The sequence below is a fragment of the Rhodamnia argentea genome, chromosome 6 (genome assembly GCF_020921035.1).
Source record: "Rhodamnia argentea isolate NSW1041297 chromosome 6, ASM2092103v1, whole genome shotgun sequence".
In the NCBI taxonomy this organism is placed as follows: Eukaryota; Viridiplantae; Streptophyta; class Magnoliopsida; order Myrtales; family Myrtaceae; genus Rhodamnia; species Rhodamnia argentea.
The window spans coordinates 23,696,016-23,719,500 of record NC_063155.1 but is presented as its reverse complement, the minus strand read 5'-3'; the positions used below and the strand labels follow the sequence as shown (position 1 = coordinate 23,719,500).

Sequence of the window (23,485 nt, the reverse complement as noted above, 5' to 3'; positions counted from 1 at the left end):
TTAATGATTTTTTTACTCGCCCCTAGATCAAACCTATGAAGCACAACATTCAGTTGGGCCTGCAGTTACTCAGTAAGGAGAAGGACGCACTCAATGCGCCAAAACAAACAAGAACAAAGGCAAGAAATTCGACCAAAAAAAAAAAAAAAAAGACAAGTAAAAAGGACAATGAAAGCGGCAATCTCACAATTTATAGCCTTGTCCGATTAATTGTGTTCTCTCCTTCTTCTCCAACGCACGCTACCCTGTTGTTCTTGACGAGCAGTTCGCTGGACACTTCTTGCCAGTCACCACCATGTTCATGCTCACCAAGAGAACCAAGCACCACCACCAACCTCTCCATCACAAGCTCCTCATCTTGCTGAGCACCTTCACTCTCGCATCTATCCTTTACCTCTCCTTCTCCTTCTCCGGCTCCAAGCACGTCCACCCATCTCTCCACCCGGATCCACTGTCGGTCACAGTCACAGCCGAATCTCCAAGAGCTCAGAGCTCGTCTCTGAGATCGCAACCTCACTCTCCCTTCGCGAACCTGACCTCTCCAGCTCCCACCTCTGCATCTTCCAGTGCAGATGCTTTGTCTCCGCCGAAAAAGGAGAGAGATTTTGGTCCCTATCACGACTGGCTGGCTTTCGCTGCTAATTTTCAAGAAATGATGCGTTCCTTCAAGATTTACGTTTACCCAGACGCTTATTACTCGTCCTCTTCGTCTTCTTCTTCTCCGTTTGCCAACATTTTCTTGCCCCACGTCGACCCTTTTAACCCCAAGCTTGGCAACTACTTCAGCGAGCACATGTTCAAGATCTCTCTCCTTCGGAGCTCGCTCGTCACCTCCGATCCCCAGCAAGCTCAATTCTTTTTCATGCCCTTTTCGATCAACAACATGCGGAACGACCCTCGGGTGCGTCACGAGGGGACGATAGCGGACTTCGTCGCTGAGTACGCCGCGAGGATCGGCCGGGAGTTCGGGTTCTGGAATGCGTCGGGGGGAGCTGATCACTTCTACGCACACTGCCACTCTGTCGGCAGGGACGCGGCATCTAAGCACCGCGATTTGCTCAACCATGCGGTTCAGGTCACTTGTTCATCGAGCTATTTCCAGAGGTCTTATGTGGCACATAAGGACGTGGCGCTTCCGCAAGTCTGGCCGAGGAGAGATGAGCAGGTTCTGACCCCTCCGAGTGAAAGGTATGATTGTGGGCGTCCACATTTTTGTTGCTGCATAGGTCTGTGTAGTCTTGTCCGTGAAATTTGTTATGAATCATCAATTTTTATCTACTGATTCGTGGATTTCACATGCTAGGCTTCTTTAGGAGGTTGATTTGGATTCTATTTTAGAATTTCTTTTGAGGATTGTAAGAGACGATCATTTCAAATATGTTGTTGTTGTTCTGCCTGGTGAAGTTGTCTTGTTTAGTCGCCCAGTTGCTTCATGAGAAAGATGTGCGTGAAATTTCTGGTCAATTACAAGAGTTAGTTGAAGTGGATGAGTCAACTAAGTACCCCAACCAACAACTTCATCAATTTCTTACAGTGGATAAAAGTTTTGGCTATTCCCTTCCTGTACCCACCCATAATCTTAGAACAGCTCGAATCTATCCTTGTACCATGGTTGATTAGAGACTGCTCATTTTCTTTTCCTTTCAGCAATTTTATTATGATGCTGTGGGCTTCAGAACCGATGTATCCTCTGGGTCCTTTTGTAGGCACCGACTTGTTTTCTTTTCGGGGCGCATCCAAAACTCTCGCATTCGCCAAGAGTTGATAGACACGTATGAAAACGATACGTCCATGGATGTTTTTTCTAGAAGTCCTTTTCCTTACGAAGAAGGTCTCAAGGGAAGCAGATATTGCCTCCATGTGAAAGGTTATGAGGTGAACACAGCGAGGGTCTGTGACGCTATACATTATGGTTGTGTTCCTGTTATTCTTTCAAATTACTATGACCTTCCATTTTCTAACATCTTGGACTGGAGCAAGTTCTCCGTCATTATCAACCATAGGGAGATATCGTCCTTGAAGGAAAGACTATTGGCTATACCGGCAGAAATTTACCTCAGCATGTACCATAATCTGTCCCAAGTAAGAAAACACTTCATGTGGCACACAACACCGAGAGGTTTCGATTCCTTTTACATGACTGCTTACCAGTTATGGGTGAGGCGAGGGGTGCATCGTCTGTTGTATTGATCACCTTCAAGTTCATCAGTCTTTAGTGCATACATGTTGGCAGAACCAGAAACTTTTTGCTCTTTTATTTTTCCTCTTTAGAAATAGATTGGCGTTTGATATGGCGGGAGAATTGTTTGCTTCAGGCAGAGCTGACTCGACAATGGTGAAAGTTAGAGACAGAACCATACTAGTTATGGAGCTGTAAGTGGGTTTACTTCCTTGCTTGTTCAAGAAAAGATATGCGTGGATAGGATATGCAGATTTGGTGTCTGGTAAAATGCCAAGCTCTGGTCGTTAGAACTTTATAATGCATTGTAATGATGAGCCGACATATTTTTCAATACAGTTCAAGCCTCTTGCAACCAGGAGTTATTATGGGAGAGTAAGTTATACATTGTACTTCATTGCTTATTTCAATTGTGTTGCTATGTGATTCTTGCTCTGTTCTAAAAATATAAAATGCCATGTTCTGTGCACAAATATCTGTAGCAGTTTGTGGTTATCCGTCAACCATTTGAGAATACTACCAACTCATCCAACAGCCAAGATATCCGAGTGAACCACTTATACAAGTAGATCACTATGTATGGTGGCTCAATTAGGAAGCCAAAACCTAAAAGCCGATTTACTGATGGAATGTGCAAAAGCCGCGGAGCAATGACAATAGAAGAGGATGGCTCTGTGGAGAATGATGTTCGTCTCCAGGATTTTCATTTTAGGTCCTATTTTCTGTTGTACAGAAGGTTTGACGGGAGCAAGTTCTTATCCATGTTACAGATTGTAAAATGTAATCAAGGGTCAATGAGGAAAGTCACAGGCTTCCATGCACGGAAGAGACATATCTGCCTGAGAATAGAATATTTTCTTGACCTAGAATGATTATGGATGGACTGCAATCTGCATCAGTTCAATCTACGAGGCACTTAATGGCATGCAATAACAAGGACCCCAGTTCTTCCTGAAAGATGCGCCTACTTATTGCCAAGAAGAGGTGTGCACCATCTATAATTTGATTACAGTCCTCTTCATAAGTGGATCTATGGTGAAAAGAACCTCCATTAGGGAGTGAAATAGAACATGAAACCATAAGCTCCCAAGTAGTGGGAGGAGACTACTAGGACTCTGACTACATGCCTATGGAAGAATGACCCGGCGATTCATAGGCAGTGGCTTGGCTAAGGGAACCCACCGGAGCAGTAGCGAAAGCAAGTCTTCATAGGGCAATTGTCACTACTTATGGACCCGAACCTGGGTGATCTATCCATGACTGGGATGAAGCTTGGGTGAAGTTCCTTAGTTCTATCACAATTTTTGTACACGGAGAATTCTGATAGTTCTGGTTCTTTTATTTAATCGTCTTTCATATTCACGCACACCATTTAATTTTAAACTATTAAGTAAAATGCAGTGGGGGCAATCTGACATATTTGTAAGCAAAGTTTTCAAATGTACATATTTTCACGGGTAGCACTTCACTGAATTTTGCAACAATCCAAGTTGATGGATTAGCAGTTAAACCGTCAAGGGTTAATTGTTTTTTCCAGTATGGCGTCTACAATAAAGAACTGTAGCAAGTGGTCTGAAGATAGATGATTGTGTAAAACAGAATGTGTTGAAGTAAGATGCTAATCTTTGTACTTGAAGAAAGACTCAATACCTAAATCATGAACCAAGTGTCTTGATATCATGCTGGGGGAAACAGGTGAATGCCTAATCCACTTGTCAGAGTGGTTTAGACAAGGAGAAAGACAGTAAGGAACTGCGTGGTCAAACTAATACAACCACCAGTATTTTGTGGTGGTTGGCTGAAAACTGCATGGTTAGGGGTAATTGACTACTTCCTCGAACTAACCTTTAGTAGCAAGTGAGGTTGGTTTCGTAATAGAGTGGCAAAAAAGAAAACCATATATAGAAAATGAGGTTGAATTTTCTATCTATACCGTATATTTCAAGTCGAGAATTTTTCTCCATAAGAAACATGTGCATGTCCCTTTATCTCTTTGTATTTGCAATGACATAGGTGGTTCTTCTTTTAGGTTTGAGCTCGAGTTCTCGACGTAAACAATTACATGTCAATATGGCAAAGAAGTTTCTTCACAGCTAGCTCGTCGTAAGTGCTTCTTCCACACTTCTCTTGATCACCCTTATCTCTGCCCACATGAGCTGTGCCGCTGGAACTTTAGATGGAGTAAGGTGGAGGTTTTGGCAGGTCCTTGACAACGCCGCAGAGCAGGGCATTGTCAGGGATATTGTACTCATCTCGGAGAGATCGCTCAGGGGAAAGAACACTAATATAAAGCTGTTGGCCCAGGTAGTGCCTCTCTGCCAACTCCGACCTCAAGTTCCACATGCCGGCATTATCAAATGTCAACATGATGGCTGCCCATGATTTAGGGAAGACCTGGATTGTGTGCCTGCTCACTGCATCAAGGAGATTGTAGTTCTTTCTCTTTTCTGGAGTCCACCTTCCTGGCTCAACTCTGTTGAATGGTTCCAAAAAGATTGCTGACATTATTACTCGCTTAATAGCGCAGTTGCAATTGTGCCTATAAACAAAAGGACATGGAGGCAGATACTTACGCAACTGCAAAGAAGGAATATCCGTCAAGATGCCATGATTGGATGCTCTTCTCATGGTTTTCGAAAATGATCTCCACGAAAGTGCGGAAAGTGACGTTGGCCACGTTTGGTTCCACAGTTATCTTGTCCGAATCTGTTGCTGGTGCATCATCAGAAATGGTATCATACTTGAAGACCTTGTCTGCAATTCCATAATATTCTGCGAGCTTTAGTGGGGTTGCAGGGTCTGTGTGTGAGACTCCGTTTATGGCGTAACGAAGCTTGCCTCCCTCCCTGCTGGCTGAGTTAACAAGCTTGATGGTGCGAGTAATGTTTATCTGTCCGTAGTGGTAGGAACCCTGAGGGTTAGGCCTGGCAGCACTGGCTGTGAGATTCCAGCGGAAGGAGCGGAACTGATTGAGGGTCCAAGCCCAGCCCACGGGAGCCTCGGGAAGGATGGGTGAAGCAGGACCTTTGCCATTAGTGTAGCTGATAACAGCTGTGGTGGTGAGCACAGTCTTGGTGTATCGAGTTGAGGCTACCATGTAGTAGTCCTTTGGCTCTTTATCAGCTGTGACAAGGGCGGCAAAGCATTGCCCAACGTGCACATCGAGGGAGTCGTAGGAGTTCTGGATCGTGTGGGACCCCTCCATCTCAACAAGCTTCATCGGGTGGCCTTGGATCCTGAAGTTGAGGGAATTCTTGAGACCGACGTTGCAAATCCTGTATTTGTACGTCTTCCCTGGCTTCATGGTGAAGAGAGGCTCTTCCTTGCCCTTGCCCTTGCCCTTGTCGGATTTGCCATTGATGAGCACTCCATCGGGTCTGCCGAGGGCTCTGCCACTGTCCAGAAACTTCTGGAGTGTGGTGTGGCTCTTGGAGTACCAGTCTCCGATGAGGACGGTGTAATCATCCTCAGGGTCAGCATAGGGGACAGGAATCAGCAAACGGCTGTTCACGCGGAGGCCACCGAATCCACCAGCTGCCCTGTGCATGGCGGTGGTCGGGTAATAGGAGTAGCTCCCAATCTGGTCCTTAACTTGGAAGCGGTATGTATAATTCTGTCCTGGAGGGATTGGGCAATTGGCTCCGAGCGTGCCATCTTGCCACGAATTCTTCCTTTGCTGAATGCCATTCCTGAAAAACAAACAAAAGATGCCGCGCGTGTAAACATGTGCAAAGCAGCGTGCTTAACGATGCGCCACCATTTTGCTTAGCATACGGAGGAATGCATTTGCGGTGTATCAGAAGATTTACCAGGTGAGGAGGAATGGCTCGTCGAGATTGTTGAACACGTTGATGACGATGTTGTTGTTGGTGGTGGAGTTGATATTCGGTCCGGGGAATTCGCCGTTGATGAGAATGCCTTGCTGGGGGACGCCCAGAGGAGAGATGGTGCCATAAGTGACGTTCCACGTGAAGAACAAGTATGGGTCTTCGGCCCAGGTCACCATAGCCCCGGCCGAGAGGCATACTAACAGCAGTAACATCACTCCACCCATCTCTCTTAAGTTGTTTTATGATCACTACCCTTAATTTTTTATTTATCCAGACTATTCTATTTAGAATGGAAGAAGATGGGTTTTCTTCTATCACCCTCGGGATTCATCCCTGAGCGTTTTATATACAAGTGAAGCTGTGAAGTTTTCAGGGATCGTCAAACCATTGAACAACCATTGAACCACCGTCAATTTCTCTCCTTTGCCACCTTTCTCTCACCGGTTTGGCTTGTAATAGTCCTCTTGCCTTTGTCCATAGATAGAAATTTTGTTAGGGGGGGACACCTTCAATATAACTGAAGGTCAACAGAAACTCCATCGTTCTGTGGATAAAAAATCATGCTGAGAGCAATAGCTCAAACAGAAAGTTTGACCGTTCTTCAGCATTCTGTTCTGCAGTATTGTCCTAACATAGTAAATATCTCCGAGGCTCTCTAATGAAAAATTTGCCATCAAGGTTATTACTACTGTGGAGAATTCTAACTACATGCTAGCAAGATACAAGACACGCATGCATTGCACGGGTCTAATACTATAATCTCGACATGTTTCGCTGGAGAAATATCATGCAAAAATTATAACAAGATAAAATATTCACGTCAATCAAGTTCAACGTTAGAGTTTACGTGTAGTTTATTTAAAGTAGATCCGAAACCATCTTGTAGTTATATCCTCCATAAGACATGGAATTGCAGTTGCAATCGAATTATAATATATAAACGTACTATAGTTTGAGCAGGTAAAACATTATGAGTTAGCAAGAAATATGAAAATATCAAGTAAGAATACGAATTCTCTTTTCTTGATAGCTTTTGTTCTTTAGTCAGATTATTAATGTAGAATCCTCTTAAGAATAAAAAGTTTCTTCTCTCTTTTCCATTTGGTCGTCTCACTTTATACGTATGACCAGAGGTGATTTTTTCACGATCATCTTCCATTTCCATATATTCCACTTTTATTTTTCACAAGCTTCTCTTAGGGGTGATCGGTTTCCAGTTCGGTTCGGTCCCACTTAGACACCAGGAACCGGATTGGATGGTCCCGAGACCGGATCGGAACGGACCGACTAATTAGGGCCCAGGCAATCCAATATAACCGGTGGATTATTAGTAGGGGTGCGCAACAAGGATTTTATTTTCAATGTATTAATTAAATTAAGATTTACATTAGGAAATAAAAAAATAACCGGTGGATTGTTAAGTGTATATTTAAGAAATAAAACTTAAATAAAAATAATTGATCCGGTCTCGACGGTCTAGTTTCCGCTTAGAATCGGGAACCGGACCGAAAATAACTAGTTCCAATTTTATGTGGTTCGGTCCGGTCCGAGCATTCCTTGTTGATTACCCCTAACTTCTTCCTAATCTTTTTGGCAATCACTTGATGTCTATCTTTACATTTTGGCAAGAATCTGTGGATAACTTATTACTTTGGGTTAATTGCACGGAAAACCTCACACTAGTACACTTGTGACAAATTTACCTGTCACAAAAAATTCTAAACTGGTACACTCATGACAAATTTATTCCAAACTAAGTTTTTGATCACCAAAAATTCCAAACTGGTACACCCGTGATAAATTCACCCCTCATTTGTTTCCGTTAAATTGAGTTCATACCATTAAGAACCCCAAACTAGTATAGCTGTGACAAACAGAGGGTAAAAACTTCAAATCGGTACACCCGTCAACTATCACGTGTGTCATCTAACTAGACAATTTGACGTTATAATTTAACAGAAACTAATAAAGGGTAAATTTATTACATGTGTACTAGTTTGGGATGGTCAAGAAATTAATTTGGGGTAAATTTATCATAGGTGTACATGTGTGGAGTTCTTTATGGTACTAACCTTGTTATTTATGCCAATGTATCACAAAAAGAAATGTTGGATATCTTGCAAAAATAGACAATATTCAATTTGTATTTTTTAAAAATTTAATTTTCTTCTTTCCTCAAGAATGCCTATCTAGAATTCTCTCAATATATTTTCAAAATAACAATATTCACATATATCTTTCTTTTTCATTGCCAATGCTAGGTTAGTTATGTATTTTGCATTTGTTGATGCTTAAAGTTAATTATTTTTCCCAACTTTGTCAAATTTAATTTGGTTGTGTCGTGATTAGTAATTGGGTTTTTCTTTTACTTACGTCACCATATAAACGTTCGTGTTTTGATGAAATTTTGGCGACCCATTCTTTTACATCTTTATGAGAAAAAATGATATTATATTAAAAGAGTGTGAGATATTGTTTAGGAGTTACACTAGATCCAATAAGATATATCTTAAAGCATGAAACAGACTATATTTTGATTTATTGCTGCTGTAAAAATATTCTTTGAAATAGTAATTTTATTAATATAAAGAACCATTGAAATTTTTTCGAAAAAATCATGTCAAATGCCAATAGATGATTAAAAATACTTTTCGTGTATTGATGTACTCCATCGGATACCCAAAAAAAAAAAAAAATTATGGATCGGTATTTTCTCGATCGCAATATAAAGTTCATTAGCATTGCTTTATTTTTCCTTTAATGAGTCCAAAGGCATAACAATTTATCTTATATTTTTTGAATATGTACACTGTAAGTTGTAAAACTTATCACAAAAGTACAATTGAGTCCTAAAATTTTCAGAAAGTGCAATCGAGTCATAAAACTCGTCGGATTGATGCAATCAAGTCCTTCCGTTAACGCCGTCCAATTTAGCTAATGAAACATATTGACATGGCTTTTTTAACTATTTCCTCTCGCCTGCGTGGTGCTAGAGCCATCAATATGGGTCAATGACCTATTTTTTACCCATATTTTGTACAAATGGGTTGTTTATGGATTTTAAGTTTTCAAAGCACTGAATGAAAATGGGTCCAAAAAGTTAAAATTGAAATAGATGGGTCAAATTTTGACCAAAAAAAAAAACAAGAATTAGATGGGTAAAAAGTGGGTCACACAGTTAAACCCATTTTCGACCCATAAGGAATGGGCGTGGTCTGCAGCTTCCACGAGTTGTAAATGGGCCACAAAGGCTGAACTTGACTAGTTTATGTTTTTTATTTTTAAATTTTAATTTTTGTAAGTAAAAGAAAGAAATAAAAATTATTTTTTGGGTAAGAAAAGAAAAATAAAATTAAAAAATACAAAAAATGTTCAAGAGGTGGAATCTCGTTGTCGAGCCGCCTCTCGCCGATGGTCATTGTCGCTTGCTCCGTCGTCCACCGCTACCCATTGCTACTCACTGTCGCTTGTGCCGCCATTTGTCGCCATCGGTAGTTGGAGAAAAATGAAAGAAAAAAGAAAAGAAAAATAAAATAAAAATACTTTTTAGAAAAATTTAAAATATTTTTTAATAATAAAAAATAATTTTTTTGAAAAAAAATTAAAAAATTAAAAATAAAAAAATTCTCTAGATTTGTATTGCATAAAAGTATTTTAATAACATTATTTTTCTTAACAAATTATGAGAAGCAAATATTTCATGATTTGGTTAAATATGGAAGTGTTTAAATAATACGAGTCGAGTATAGATCGTTAATTTGTATTACACGAAAATGGTTCAAAACGAGTTAAATGTTCAATATGGAACGGATCATATTCGATCAGACTCAAACCCGACTTAATCCACCCGTTTGACACCTTTTCGTGGCGCTAATGTAGCTAAAATAAAAAAGATAAATCCAAAATGACTTCATTTTGATCTAAATTTGATTTTTAATATAAATATTAATTAAATCAACGCCACCACCATTATCGAAAGGGCCAACGATGGTGGGGCAAGGGTCGGCTGAGGTCGCTGGGCCCCGGCTAATGGCTAATGACCCTAGTTGACTGCCAATGACCGCCTATAGGCCCTCGCCCAAATCAAATTGAAGGCCGCCCATCCCACCCTGGTCCCCGGACAACGGCAGCCCTTGGCTGACCTACGTTAGGGCCTGGCTCTCACCATTGGTCAACGAGGGTTGTCGGTCCCCCTATGGACCATTTCCCCACCATTGGTGGCGACGAGGGTCTGCTGGTTCTGGTTTTTCCCTTTATACCTTTTTTTTTCTCTAACTTTAGCTTCTTTTTAAATTAACTAAAATAAAAATATATATTAAAATTATATTCAGACCAAAACGATGCTGTTTTGGCCATATCCTCGACAAGTAAGAGAGAAAAAATATAGAAAAAAGCCACATCAGTATTTTTTATTAGCCAAATTGGACAAAGTTAACGGAACAACTTGATTGCACCAATCTAACAAGTTGTATAACTTGATTGCACTTTTTGCAAGTTTTAGAATCTAATTGTATTTTCGTGACAAGTTTTAGGACTTCTAGTGAACACATATATATTTATAGAGGTAACACATACAATAAAAATTAACAATGTAAAACGATAAGGCTGACTCTAAGTATGCATTTAATCATTAGGGTGGCCACTAATTATGTTTTTAGTAATAACTATCTATGAAATATAAACAATCATGTAGTGTGTCCCTTTGAAAGTATACCACTAAACTTTTGTAATGATGGGTCCTTTTTGTTTATTTTATAACAATTATTTCTTTGATTTGTTCATTTTGATTTATTAGTAAAAGATGAGCTATAATTTTACAATGCTGAATCTGTTTATTGGCCTTGTGATGTCGTTTATTAATCAAACAGAGGGTGATGCGCCATTTAACTTTTCCAGCGATTATATAACATCGTATACTAAGAAAAATTCCAAATAAGGACCTGAAGTAAATTTTGTTTCAAATAAAGACGTAAAGTGAACATGACAGTTTTATATAGGAGCCTTATCTCGCAGACTAAATATTTTGGTTGGTCAAGGGCATTTTCGTTCAAAGACAATTATAATTCTAAACTATCTCTTTGCTTTTTTATTTTATTACTTTTTTGTTGTCATTTCTTCTTCTTTTTTGGCTGCTTTCGGCGAGGGCCCGACGACCTTCGCTACCGACTAGGTGAGGGCTCAACGACCCTTGCCGGATCCGGGCGTTGGTTGTCTTGCCCAAGCCCTCGCCAAATCTGGCCAAACCAATCCTCGCCTATGGCGAGGGCTTGCCTATGGCCGGTAAGGGTGGCCCTCGCCCAGCTCTCAATTTCAATCCCTTATTTGAAATAAGATTCACTTCATGTCCTTATTTGAGAAAAGATAGCACTTCATGCCCTCACGCGGAATATTTGTGCAAATGGGAAATTTATTGTTGATGATGAATCTCTTTGTTGATCCTGTAATATTGTTTATTTATCGAACAGAGGGAGGCGTATTGATGAAGATAATTAGATGATATACTTTTCCCTGAGGACATGCAAAAGTTTAGGGGTGAACCTGTCCAACAGAGCATAGTTTAGGATTTTGCATGAGCTTTTTGCCTATTCTAAACTCATATGTTATAGAATGATCGTTAATAATTACAATTCAGTCTTATTTATGCTACATAATATTTAACATGAACGATGGTTATATAAACTCCCCACGTAGAGCAATCCTTTGTCTTGTAATTACATCTATTTTATTAATAATGCAGTAGAACAGGAACTATAACATTATTCTTTTAACAATCATATTGCCTTAGTACGTTAATTAAACATACTTCAGTGCATGCAAATTGCATATATTTTTCCTCCACCTTGCACACATAATTAGTTATCTCGTACGCAGATGCCAATAGCATATTTAACATGAACCATGTAGTGAGTCAGTCATAACGCGAAGATCTCCTTCCTCGGATAGGATTTCCACATCTCAACCATGTCTCCGTTTCTTGCTGTAAAAACACAGGACAGCCATGAACATGTGGATGTGAGGGAGAGAGAGAGAGAGAGAGAGATGAAAGGAGAAGCGTAAACCAAGGGGCCAAAGGGGAACAATGGCTGGCGCGGAGAACTTGACGGGGCTCGTATGGCGGGGAACGAGGATCATCTTTAGGCAGGATGCCTCACATAAAATGGCAACGGGCGAGAACCAAATGAGACGGTAGAAGAAGAGTCATCATCTTCTTCCGCACACACAAACGTTAGGAAAGAAGGGGGCTGAGAGAGATGGAAAGAGCGACAATTCTGCTTCTATGCCTCTTGGCCGGGGCCGTGGCGGTCCGTGGTGAAGACCCCTACTTCTTCTTCACCTGGAACGTCACCTACGGCACCATCTCTCCGCTAGGAGTCCCTCAGCAAGGCATCCTCATCAACGGCCAATTCCCCGGCCCCAACATCAACTCCACCAGCAACAACAACATTGTCATAAACATCTTCAACAATATTGACGAGCCCCTTCTCTTCACCTGGTAACGAGGAAATCATTAGCCTGCTCATGTTTTTTTCCCCTGTTTTTCTTAGTTTCGAGATTGGGCTAAACTTTGTTGCTGTTGTTGTCAGGAATGGAATCCAGCAAAGGAAGAACTCGTGGCAAGATGGAGTTCTAGGAACCAACTGCCCGATCCTGCCAGGAACGAACTATACCTACCACTTCCAGGTCAAGGATCAGATCGGTAGCTACTTCTACTACCCAACCACGGCAGTGCACCGTGCGGCTGGTGGCTTCGGTGGCCTCCGTGTGAACAGCCGTTTGCTCATCCCTGTCCCTTATGCCGATCCTGAGGACGATTACACTGTCCTCATTGGTGACTGGTACTCCAAGAGCCACACTGCTCTCAGGAAGTTCCTGGACACCGGCCGCCCTCTTGGCAGGCCCGATGGTGTCCTCATCAACGGCCAAACAGGCAAGGGCAAGAATGTCAAGCCCCTGTTCACCATGAAGCCTGGAAAGACCTACAAGTACCGGATCTGCAACGTTGGCCTCAAGAATTCCCTCAACTTCAGGATCCAGGACCACCCGATGAAGCTCGTCGAGATGGAAGGATCACACACCGTCCAGAACACCTACGACTCCCTTGATGTCCATGTTGGCCAATGCTACTCTGTGCTCATCACCGCTGACAAGGCTCCCCGGGACTACCTCATGGTAGCCTCGACCCGGTTCACAAAGAGCGTGGTCACATCCACCGGGATCATCCGCTATACCAACGGCAATGGCATCCCGGCCTCCACTGTCCTCCCCGCTGCCCCCGATGGCTGGGCCTGGTCTCTGAACCAGTTCCGTTCCTTCCGGTGGAACCTGACTGCCAGCGCTGCCCGCCCCAACCCCCAGGGGTCCTACCACTACGGCCAGATCAACATCACCCGCACCATCAAGCTCGTCAGCTCGGCCAGCAGTGTCGGTGGCAAGCTCCGCTACGGCATCAATGGCGTCTCCCATGTCAACCCCCCAACCCCACTGAAGCTCGCTGAGTACTTTGGTGTTGCCGACAAGGTCTTCAAGTACGACATCATCCCCGATGAGCCCTTGGTCGAGAAGGCTTCCCTGGTCACTCTCGCCCCCAACGTGTTGAATGTCACCTTCAGGACCTTCGTCGAGATCATCCTGGAGAACCATGAGAAGAGCATCCAGTCCTGGCACCTCGATGGCTACTCCTTCTTCGCCGTTGCGTAAGTCCCATAACACCAAAAAAAACTTTCCCAGGATACGTTGCATCTCTCCAGGTGACGTCCTAGATTTTTCCTAGACATGTCCTACAACTTATTAACTCTGGATGTTTGATGTGTGCCAGGATCGAGCCGGGGAGGTGGACCCCGGAGAAGAGGAAGAGCTACAACCTCCTTGACGCTGTGAGCAGGCACACCATCCAGGTTTTCCCCAAATCCTGGGCTGCGATCATGTTGACCTTCGACAACGCTGGGATGTGGAACCTGAGGTCTGAGCTGGCCGAGAGGCGTTACCTGGGGCAAGAGCTTTACATTAGCGTCCTCTCGCCCGAGAAGTCTCTGAGGGACGAGTACAACATCCCCGACAACTTCCAGCTCTGCGGTGCCGTCGCAGGTCTGCCCATGCCCAAGCCTTACACCATCTAAAGAGTTGTTGTCCGATGTCATTACTGTAGATCTCATGAATTGTTGTTGTTGCTTTGGTAATTCTTTGGGGAAGTGAGAAATTGTTGAGGGTCGTATGTCTCCCTTTTTACGAAAAATGACAGTTTTTGACTTTTCTCTAATGTCAACTGTGGTATTGTTCTATCTTTTTTGTATCATTCCTTATTTTGTGCACGTTCCTGTTGCACGTGGAAAATACGAAATGCTGCTTTCCACCATAAATGGACTGTATCACCTTCCTGATCAACGGCTACTAATCAACTACCAACCCACCGGCACAGTGCAGATATGTAGTAAGAACATTAAGAATTCAGACTCCAAGGATATTGATGTCCCATGTTCAATAGATTTGCTGAATTTGGATGGTAGATTAGTCGCGGCGAATCCATTGGCGGGGGAATTTTCAGGGGGAAGTGAGCACTTTGCCTCATCTCTGAAAAGAAACTCAGCATGTTGTGTCAAAAGCAGGTGATGTTCCACGGCATAACCCAAGTGTTCTAGGAAATGCCCCCAGAAATATCGCTCCTTGGAGACCTGCATCAGGGCCATCCTATCACTTGAAGCAGAATCTGATTCATGCATGGAAAATGAAAAAGAAGCTTCAACGTTTCAAATGTGTAGCGGAACAGGGAATGGTCAATTGTACCGCCACTTGGTTCTACGAGCCATGTTAAGCATTTTTTTTCTCGTAGGCAGGTTCGTCTATTTCTAGAAGAAGTATCTGCTGTATTCCCCCAACCTACCCAGATTTGTTCGTTGGTGCTCCACTCAGTATTTCAACTTTACAATCGTAAATTTTGAGAAGGATATGTCTTCTGCAGACGAGATCATGAGGGTATACAAAGGATGAAATGGGAATAATACAGGAGATCATGTATTCCACCATGGCTTCGTCTTACATATCTAAATGCTTATAGTATTCAGGGGACTTTTTTCATCTTCACCCAGGATAACACACTTGATATGGGTTAACTCGCTCTTTAGCCGAAATATTTGGATAATGGAAACCAGTCCCAGTGTGCCCTGAGCTTGAGCCTGAAAGGTCACATGGAGGGAATCGTGCTCAGTAATGGATGCCTCATCAACTGAGTAATGGTCCCCGTGATAGCAAAGATGGCTGTGATTGAGGGCTAAAACCCAAGAAGGGATGGTAAGTTACCGGCGTGCTGGTTTCTTTTGTTTAGTTTTGTGGGTCATTCTTAAAGTCATCTAGGGGATTGAAATTGCGGACAGACCTTTCTTTCTTTCAACTTATTGATGAATGTTTACAGTTTGTTCAGAAGGTGAGGACATATTGTGGGCTAGTGAGAAGAACTAGAGATGAATCTGTAGCTCAGGGTTTTCCGATCACCTTCTACTTTTTGGATTAATACTCTTCTTGAAGATTGAACTCTGGTTGTAGTTAAATCCCGTATCAGCGGAATCTGGCAATCTTTTATCTTCAATCCTTGATGTCACCAGCAGCAATAGAGCTGTACAAGATAGAGGAATCTAGAATATGCTCACTTTTTGGAAATAGTGATGAGTCTACATATTTACATGGCCAAAATCAGAATCCTGTCAAATGTGTTCAGTATGCATCCACAACCTTCGGTTCTCTAATTTCTTCTGATGGACAGAACCAGCCATCAGGAAGACTTACAAGAGCTATTCAAACTGACCCAAAGCAAGGGGGAGGAGAAAAGGAAATCCCCTCGGCAGCATATGACTTCAGACGTGGCAATGAGTAGCACGATAGAAGTTCCAGACTGTATAAAACATGCTCGAGCAACCTCAGTCTCTCCTGTCTTCTACAATCAATCAGTTAGTAATAGTTGCTTGCGCATTTCATGTGATGCTTCTTCTAGAGAGTCAAACCATCGAAAAATTCATGCTCAAATCCAAGGTTTTGGAGTCCGAGTCCTAGAAGAGCGGTAAAATATAGATTCCAAAACTTCTCTTGGAGGAGATGAAACATGCCTGTCAAAAGTTAGAGAGAAGGGATTACAAGCATGAGACGTGAAACAAATATCTGGGCAAACTACCATACCTGTATTTTGTGTATATCCCTCTGCTGCAATCAATTTCAAGCCATTGTCCACATTATTATGACCGGCATTGTCTTTGAATAGAGTGCGTTGGTGTTTCAATCTGAGCATGTCATGTTGTCTTCCTGCTGCTGATTTTTCAAACAAGCCAGCCCTTTTGGTATCTCCTCTAGTCCATCCAAATGACGCATTATAGTTGTCAGGTTCCAAGTTACAGTTTGATGTACTGACCCCAAGTTCTTTTTCTTGATCAATAAGAGATCCAACCAGAGAAAAACAATATTCTCTATGTTCTTGATGTGGGGAAGCCTCCAAACTGTGGGTTTCACTCTTTACACCATCCATGGGGGGCAATTGATCAACTCTTCCATCACTACTGTTCTGGTTTAGTCTACCACACACAGCATCATGTGGACGTTGATAATCGATACTGTCATCGTCCAGTATCATCAAGGCATCAATGCTATGTTTTGTACATATCATAGATTCATTTGTTAAGGATGGAGTTCTGCAACGAGTTTCAGAGTGTGCATCCGTAAAACCAGTTGAATAGGTAATGAGTTCATCAATTTCCGCTTCAGATGTTGAGCTTGCAGAGTAGCTTTTCTGACTTTCTTCCTCATATTCCCGAATGTCTATGTGGCCTTTCGATGGAGAATTCTCTGCATCTGATCTTTCAAGGCACGATACACCCGCATTACTCTGTCCATTGTGCCTGAACTTCGGGGGAAGAGGAACAGCTGGAACCCGTTTACTCTTATAACCACCAGCAGCACTTATCACATTCTGCGAATTCAGCCCATCAGCGACCTCTAGAATTTCTGTGGAATAGAATTTGCTGTCAATGCTAGGAAGAACCATTTCATGGTCTAACTGTGCCTTTCCATCAGTCGTCATCAGGAAGCTTCTCTCCTCTGAGAGTACGACTACTTTGACATCGCATTCAGTCATGTCATGACTGTATTCTGTCTCAGTATCTGCATTGCACATGGTATCCAAGTCGACCAGGCAACTGGCTCTGGAAATACTGCAATCAGACTTGAAATCTGAGTGACTCTTCATGGGGAAATTCACAGACCCTGCACGTTGAGATGGAGCCCTTCTTCTTTTTGTTTGGCCAAGGTGCTTCCCCTCGGAAATTTGGTGCTCAGTCCCTGATTTTCTTTGGCTGCATATAGTTGGCCTCATAAATCGTGGTAGTTTAGATAGAGGTGCTGCTCTCACATCTTTGGCTTTTTGCTTGGTGGTGCCAAAATCGAACTCAGGCTCTTCAGCAGTTGAGTGGTTATAGGAAGGTGATGTCCCTGTTAGATTTTCTAACTTTCTCGTTAACTCTTTAATCTTTCTGCTTACTCTTTGACGCTCATCTTCAATCTTTACCATAGTTTCCTGCAGGCTTTGCATTGCAGCTTCCTTACGTGCACTTTCCTGATTTGCGGCAGTTAACATCGGTAGTTAGATAAAGAGAGAGGTTTTCAAAGTCAAGAATAGTACCCACTGAAGCCCTATGGATATTGCAACGGGAGAAACAGTTGCATCTATCTTAGAATCAAATGATAAGGCAACAATTGAATGGTTGTCTCTACGTGTCAAACTGGCGATTGTCTGCTAATGGTGCCAAGCGGGTAACTCGTACTGGATGTTTTTATGCTGTCAATTCGCCAGGATACCTAGTTACTATAGTAGGTGTAACCTCTTTATCCTTCTGCTTAATTTCATACTGCTACAGCTCCAATGTCAGAAACATGCCTGCTTAACTTTTCCCTTTTTCTACATGCAAGATCTACCTTAGCAGCATGTCCTGATCATCTGATTAGTCTGGTATTTTTTCTTCGTCTACATTTTGCTGAGACTTCTTCAGTGAGATCTATGATACTCTCTCTAATTCTTGTTTTCGTATTATCCTACATCTTTTATGAGAGACATCAAGGGAAGCGAGCACTTCCCAACAATTGACTGTCTTTTTTCCACCTTTAACTTAAAAAACTTCCAGAATGAAAAGAGTCAGGATCTTCTTTGCTTACTATAGAGTCTTCAGTTCCCAGGTGGATGCTTCTCGCTCTTGCTGCAAAACCTAATGTACATATTGTCTCACAGAGATCTTCCTCTTTTGGGCTCACATGCACCAGCATCAGCGTTTTGGAATCCTCCCCTAAATGCCGAGAGACACAGGTATATTATGATGCAGCAATATCCAAATCAAGACAGCAAGAGAGAAGCCATGTTATCATGCGGCAGCCCAAGAAAGATGAGTGCACAGCTCAAAATCTTCACCATCATCTCAAAAGAACGCATACCTTGCACTACATCAGATAGCTATGCTCGGAGTTGGACACTCATACACGAATCCGAGTAATTTAAACTTCGAAGCAAGTATTTCTTCCCTTTCTCTTTTAAGCTCTAGGGATGTACATTTTCAGTAACAGCAACAATGTCTAGCTGAATTAAGTAGATTCAAAGAGAGAGATAAGTTACCTAGTGAATCTTTTAGAACTTGTGTCAGCTTGCTATTCCTGTCAAAAATACAAAGTTCTGAATCAGGAGCGACCAGCTTTAAGAAAGCCCACTGGATAGCTGGCTTCCGTGGAGAGATGGACCAGATGATTACTGTCTTGGGTAATGCACGTAACATAGTTCCTGTTGTTGGCATTCACCAACAACAGATTGGAGGGAAAAAAACTTTCCCATTTGTTATATAAATGTGAGATGATGACTTCGAAAGCTGTACTTGCTGCATCATTTAATACCTCAGAAGTCTGGGATTCTGGAATGAATTTCTTAGCCTTAGTTGTTCCTAGAAACTAGTTGCAACAATGACTGATATCCTAGCTATACAGTTTTAATTGGAGACAGAGCACTCAATAGCACACAAAGATAGCATGTGAAGGAAATAGCCTGCTGTCAGGTGTGTGAAATACAAATGTGTGAGGTCCCTGTAAATTCTCATTTACCTGAAAGGTATGTGAGGCTTTTTCCTCTGGAGGGCATTGATGACATCTCCAAGAGCAGAAAGCGACAAGTTAATTGCTTTTCCCTCTTCAAGTCTCTTGCCCCATGCCTTTGTTTTCAGAACACGCTCACTACCTCCAAGATCGACCAACCAAACTTTATTTGATTCTCGTTGTCTCTCAGGTGCATTGTAGCATGTGATTTTTAGGCGAATCATACTGCAGACAATTATGTTAAACAATCTTAAAGCGTTTCAAATACTTATATTTTTCTAGTTTCCCTTCCACACAAGGATATTGTATGTTGTGAAGCATTCCTAGGCCTTAGAACTGTGAAAATAAGTGGGAACTTGATTGAACACAGGTAGTAACCTATGATTACGGATACTTGTGCTAGATAGCTAATGTTTTGTCCGCAAAATTTGCTGTTTTAAGTATGCACAATACTAGACAGAGGAAGTTATTTACCAGTGTGATCTGCTTGAAGTTAAGTTAGAATTTGTAGAAGCAGTTGACCTGAATCGGCTACCCAGTTTATACAACCTTAGGGCTTGGTTATAGTCGCTCACTGGTATTGCCACAAGGTTTTCAACCTCAATTCCACCCCTAGCATCCATTTGGACTGAAAGGCTGTTCATTAAAACCATTACCTATGTTAGAAAAAATTTGCGGATCAATGAGGGAAATTGGAAAGCAGAGTTTTTTCGGTGGACAAAATACTATTTAGAACGCACAGGTTTCCGAAGATGAACGGGTAAGTACTCACCATGGCGGCCTCAGATCTGTTGGTTGTTTAGGCTGAGGGACAAGCAAATCTTTGAGATTACCCAAATAAATCTCAAGCATGCTGAAAGTGAAGAGGTGTGTACAATTACTCTCCAAAGCATGCTTAAACAGTGCTTCAACACTACGAGGCACTATTCCCGGAAAATCTGGAGTACCTTCCTAAATCACAATGACAGCACAGATTCAGTCAAGAAGAGCGTAGTAAATGTTATTTATGACTTCAGTAATTAGACAGGAGTACAAGTAGGAATAATTTTGGCAGTCATAAAATCCTAAATGCAGTTATCAGAAGTTTTATGTATCTAGTTTGAGGTCTGTCTGGTCTTTTATAGTCACTTCAAATGATTTTGAGCTTCAAAACTCGACCTGGTGTACATGCAAACTAATGAATGCATTGTCTCGTGGCTTTAATGCTTATCAGGAATATAATTTTTCTAATCTGTAGTAACCTCGCGATATGGTACCCACCATTGTGAAAGTTTTCCCTGTGCCCGTCTGACCATATGCAAAGATGCAGGCATTATACCCATCCAATGCAGATTTGATCAAAGGCTCAACTTCGCTAAAAACTTCACCTGTAAAATTTCATCTGTCATACTTTTGATTAGACCATACCCTACTTTCTGCACTGAAAAATTTATGGTGAATAGGACACTCCCCTCAATATCATACATTAGAAGAGATAATGGAATCACAGATAAAGTAGAGTTCACTTGTAGCACCTTGTGATGAACTCGGGTGGAAAACCTTATCAAAACTATAGCTTTTGTTCTTGCCGCTTGCAACTTTTAGGAAAACAGTGCTCGAATCTGTGGCCACAACTGGCCTAGCGCACCCAATTTTCTCAGTCACATTCATCGGTCTGACACGGCAAAATACACGAATATTTCCTGCAGTAGCAATATAGAGAGATTTTGGGTTTACAGCAAATAGGTAACTTTTATGTCTATGCACATGTAACAAAAACATACTTCCTTCTGTTCATCTCTTCGACTGACCTTTCATGTCCAGGTACTCATTGAGAACCTGCCTTCTTCGAACGTTCAACCGTTTGATACAATCATGCAGCTCAGCAAGTTCATCTGCAGGGGCAAGGAACGTGCTTCAATACGATCAACTCTGTGAACAAAATAGAAGATAGTGGGCTTGTCCTCCCTTTTAAATGTAAGATGTACCTCCGATTTTCGGAATGACAATGCTCAAGTCCGTGTCACTGGTGTTATTCTCCTTCTCTGTGTCAGATATTTTCAGTCCGATCCTGTCAGACGAACGAGGGGATGGTAGGGTTCTCATGATGCCACATACTGATCTGATCCAAGTAGAAGTCAAATGCGACTTCAACCCAAGTAGGGAATGAATCGTCTCGGCAAGCTTCTGGGTAGAGTTCTTCCTCTCCATCAATGTCATCTTCAGTGGCTTGTGGAAGGTTAATCTTTCCTTCCCCCTGTTCGAATGCTCATCATAAGTCATACCAATAGCTGAAGGCTTGAAAAAGAGTTTACTTCAAGAACAATGCAAAAAGTCCCGAAAGTGCTTAATCAAATCGAAAAACTAGTAGTTCTCAGAAAATCTGCAGGACCATCAAACTCCTTGATACATCATTTGAAGCAATTATACCGGAATGCACTCTTAAACTTCTCGCTGCTATTTTAGAAGTGACAAATTATAGTGTAATGAGCACTTACAGTGAAAAGGGTGTCTTCACTTTGGCTGGAGATTAAGCAAACACCTCCCTCATGCTCATTGCAAGGTCTCTCAGACACGGTCATTCGAGACCATGGAAAGTTCAATGTCTACAGACTACACTCAAGGCAAGCCCCAGCCAGCAAAATCTATTCTATCTGGAATCTAGGAACTATGAATGAGTGTATACACGAGTCCCATGGGGGCAAATACAATATAACCATGAAATGAGTGCTGGGAGGGAAAAGAAAAAACGGAAAGCAGGTAGTTGAAAAGGTAAATGCAGAAGATTCTGCACATTCTGAAGGAAGAATTCATGTCTCCCGTCAACATTGCTAAAATGCCATTTTGAACAAACAATTATATACGCAGGAGGAGATTATAGAAAGGCCCTGCCACCAACTTTTCTCCCTTGAATTATTTAAAATTTCTCTGAGGCCCCATGTGAAAGCATGGAGTACAAGTACAAGAACAACAATTGTATCATATGCATCTTAAGTACAGCAGATAGTCATTGTTTGGTTTGTGGCTTCTTGACAAGATTCTTTCAGCTGAATGAGAGAGAGAGAGAGAGAGGGTCCCACAAATAGTAAATGGGTTTCAGTTTTCAGTATGAAGCGTTTTAAATCTGGCATTTTTGCCATACAGTGTTCATTGAGATGAAGTGTGAAATTTTAGTGCAGAGCAGAAGAATTATTGCTACATAAAAGGAAAAATCGCTCAGGGTTGCCGCAGCGGTCGGTTCCAGTGGAGGGCGTCTTTCAGCTATACAGTTCATATTCATGGGAGGGACGAGGCGTTCCATAATTTTCAAGATAGTCGGGTCATTCTGCCCGTGCTTAAGTATCATAAAAGAAAGAAGAGAGTATGACGATTATGGAAGTTATCATCTATAAAATCTTCTCGAGTCGCTCCTAACGACAGAAAAACGAAAACCCCAAATTTGAAAAAAAATGAAAATTAGAAGGAAAGATTCCCAGCCACCATTAAAGACTTGCTCTCGGAGCTCACCTACCATGAAGATTTTCAATCCTTTTCCGCCATACCTGCAAATTTTTTAATTTTTTTTGGTAATTTTCGGACACTGTTGCTGATGATGTCTGATATATTCTTGGTCCAAGGTAACGATCATGGGTGGGAGTCATGTTATGTGTGCGAACTACGTCAAACACAGACCAATGGATGGGCCAAGAAAATCACTCTCTTATCTTACGATGCTAACCCCGAAGAACGAGGACCAAACAACTGCCGATCGCATGCATGCTACACAAAGCAACTCCATTTTCCCCGTTCTTTTCTGGGTTTTTGTGTCTTTGATTTCGTACTATGAATTGGCAATCGGGACTCGATCTTCTCGAGGAAGGAGCACAATTTCTGGGCATCTTTCTTGCGGGTCCATTGGCGAGTTCTCGATAAGGATGAAACTCATTGAACTGAGAACCCGGATCGTCTCCTGCGACCCGCTCCAAATATTGATCCGAAAGAACAAAAAAAGAAGATGATGTAAGAAGGGGCTGTTTATCTGGGATACCCTTTGAGCAAAGAAATGCGGGTTAGAACTTAGTGTCCGGGACATTTGTTGATCGGAATGATTCGATTTTCAAGAGAAACCGTGAAATGTTCTTCAATTGATTGCTTAACAAGTGTCGACCTTCAAAGGTAAGAGAAATGATCGAATAGGTACTTCACTTTCTTTTGACCGGATGACCACTTGTGTACCTTTCGTTTTATGAATACATACGCATCCTCCGAAGAAAATCTCACCTTTTCCGAACATAACCAAAAGTTGTCCCTCCTTACAAATTCATTTGCGCATCTTGTTTGGATTTGGACAGTTTCAGTTTTTGATTAGTTTTTGAGTATTTTGGGCGGACTCATGAAATTACAATTTTCGGAT

The 23,485-nt window shown here is 41.9% G+C and overlaps 4 protein-coding genes across 8 annotated transcripts; 2 read left to right on the top strand and 2 right to left on the bottom strand.

Annotated features, from left to right (window-relative positions):
• Positions 1-223: 223 nt before the first annotated feature.
• On the top strand, positions 224-3,025 carry LOC115753183 (probable glycosyltransferase At3g07620). Its single transcript, XM_048281081.1, has 2 exons — positions 224-1,188; positions 1,707-3,025. The coding sequence occupies exons 1-2, from the start codon at positions 296-298 to the stop codon at positions 2,188-2,190; spliced, it is 1,377 nt and encodes a 458-aa protein (XP_048137038.1). The 5' UTR covers positions 224-295; the 3' UTR covers positions 2,191-3,025.
• Positions 3,026-4,266: 1,241 nt separating this feature from the next.
• Positions 4,267-6,641, bottom strand: LOC115753184 (L-ascorbate oxidase homolog). Its single transcript, XM_030691699.2, has 3 exons — positions 5,989-6,641; positions 4,753-5,868; positions 4,267-4,652 (listed from the first exon to the last, which is right to left on the bottom strand). Exons 1-3 carry the CDS (start codon positions 6,231-6,233, stop codon positions 4,352-4,354), a joined length of 1,662 nt encoding a protein of 553 aa, XP_030547559.1. The 5' UTR covers positions 6,234-6,641; the 3' UTR covers positions 4,267-4,351.
• Positions 6,642-12,179: 5,538 nt separating this feature from the next.
• Positions 12,180-14,297, top strand: LOC115753182 (L-ascorbate oxidase homolog). The gene is made up of 3 exons (XM_030691697.2): positions 12,180-12,502; positions 12,594-13,703; positions 13,826-14,297. The coding sequence occupies exons 1-3, from the start codon at positions 12,261-12,263 to the stop codon at positions 14,124-14,126; spliced, it is 1,653 nt and encodes a 550-aa protein (XP_030547557.1). The 5' UTR covers positions 12,180-12,260; the 3' UTR covers positions 14,127-14,297.
• Positions 14,298-15,632: 1,335 nt separating this feature from the next.
• On the bottom strand, positions 15,633-22,431 carry LOC115753205 (kinesin-like protein KIN-14T). 5 transcript variants are annotated; one of them, XM_048281003.1, is made up of 12 exons: positions 21,591-22,430; positions 21,081-21,390; positions 20,904-20,987; positions 20,628-20,795; positions 20,374-20,480; positions 19,886-20,064; positions 19,588-19,749; positions 19,123-19,338; positions 18,647-18,684; positions 18,196-18,323; positions 16,174-17,599; positions 15,633-16,103 (listed from the first exon to the last, which is right to left on the bottom strand). In XM_048281003.1, the coding sequence occupies exons 1-12, from the start codon at positions 21,672-21,674 to the stop codon at positions 15,988-15,990; spliced, it is 3,018 nt and encodes a 1,005-aa protein (XP_048136960.1). In that variant the 5' UTR covers positions 21,675-22,430; the 3' UTR covers positions 15,633-15,987. The 5 variants fall into 5 exon arrangements, with proteins under 5 accessions (XP_048136960.1, XP_048136959.1, XP_048136957.1 ...); XM_048281002.1 differs by having other exon boundaries at positions 15,633-17,599; positions 18,196-18,328; positions 18,652-18,684; positions 21,591-22,431; XM_048281000.1 differs by having other exon boundaries at positions 15,633-17,599.
• Between the last annotated feature and the right edge of the window lie 1,054 nt (positions 22,432-23,485).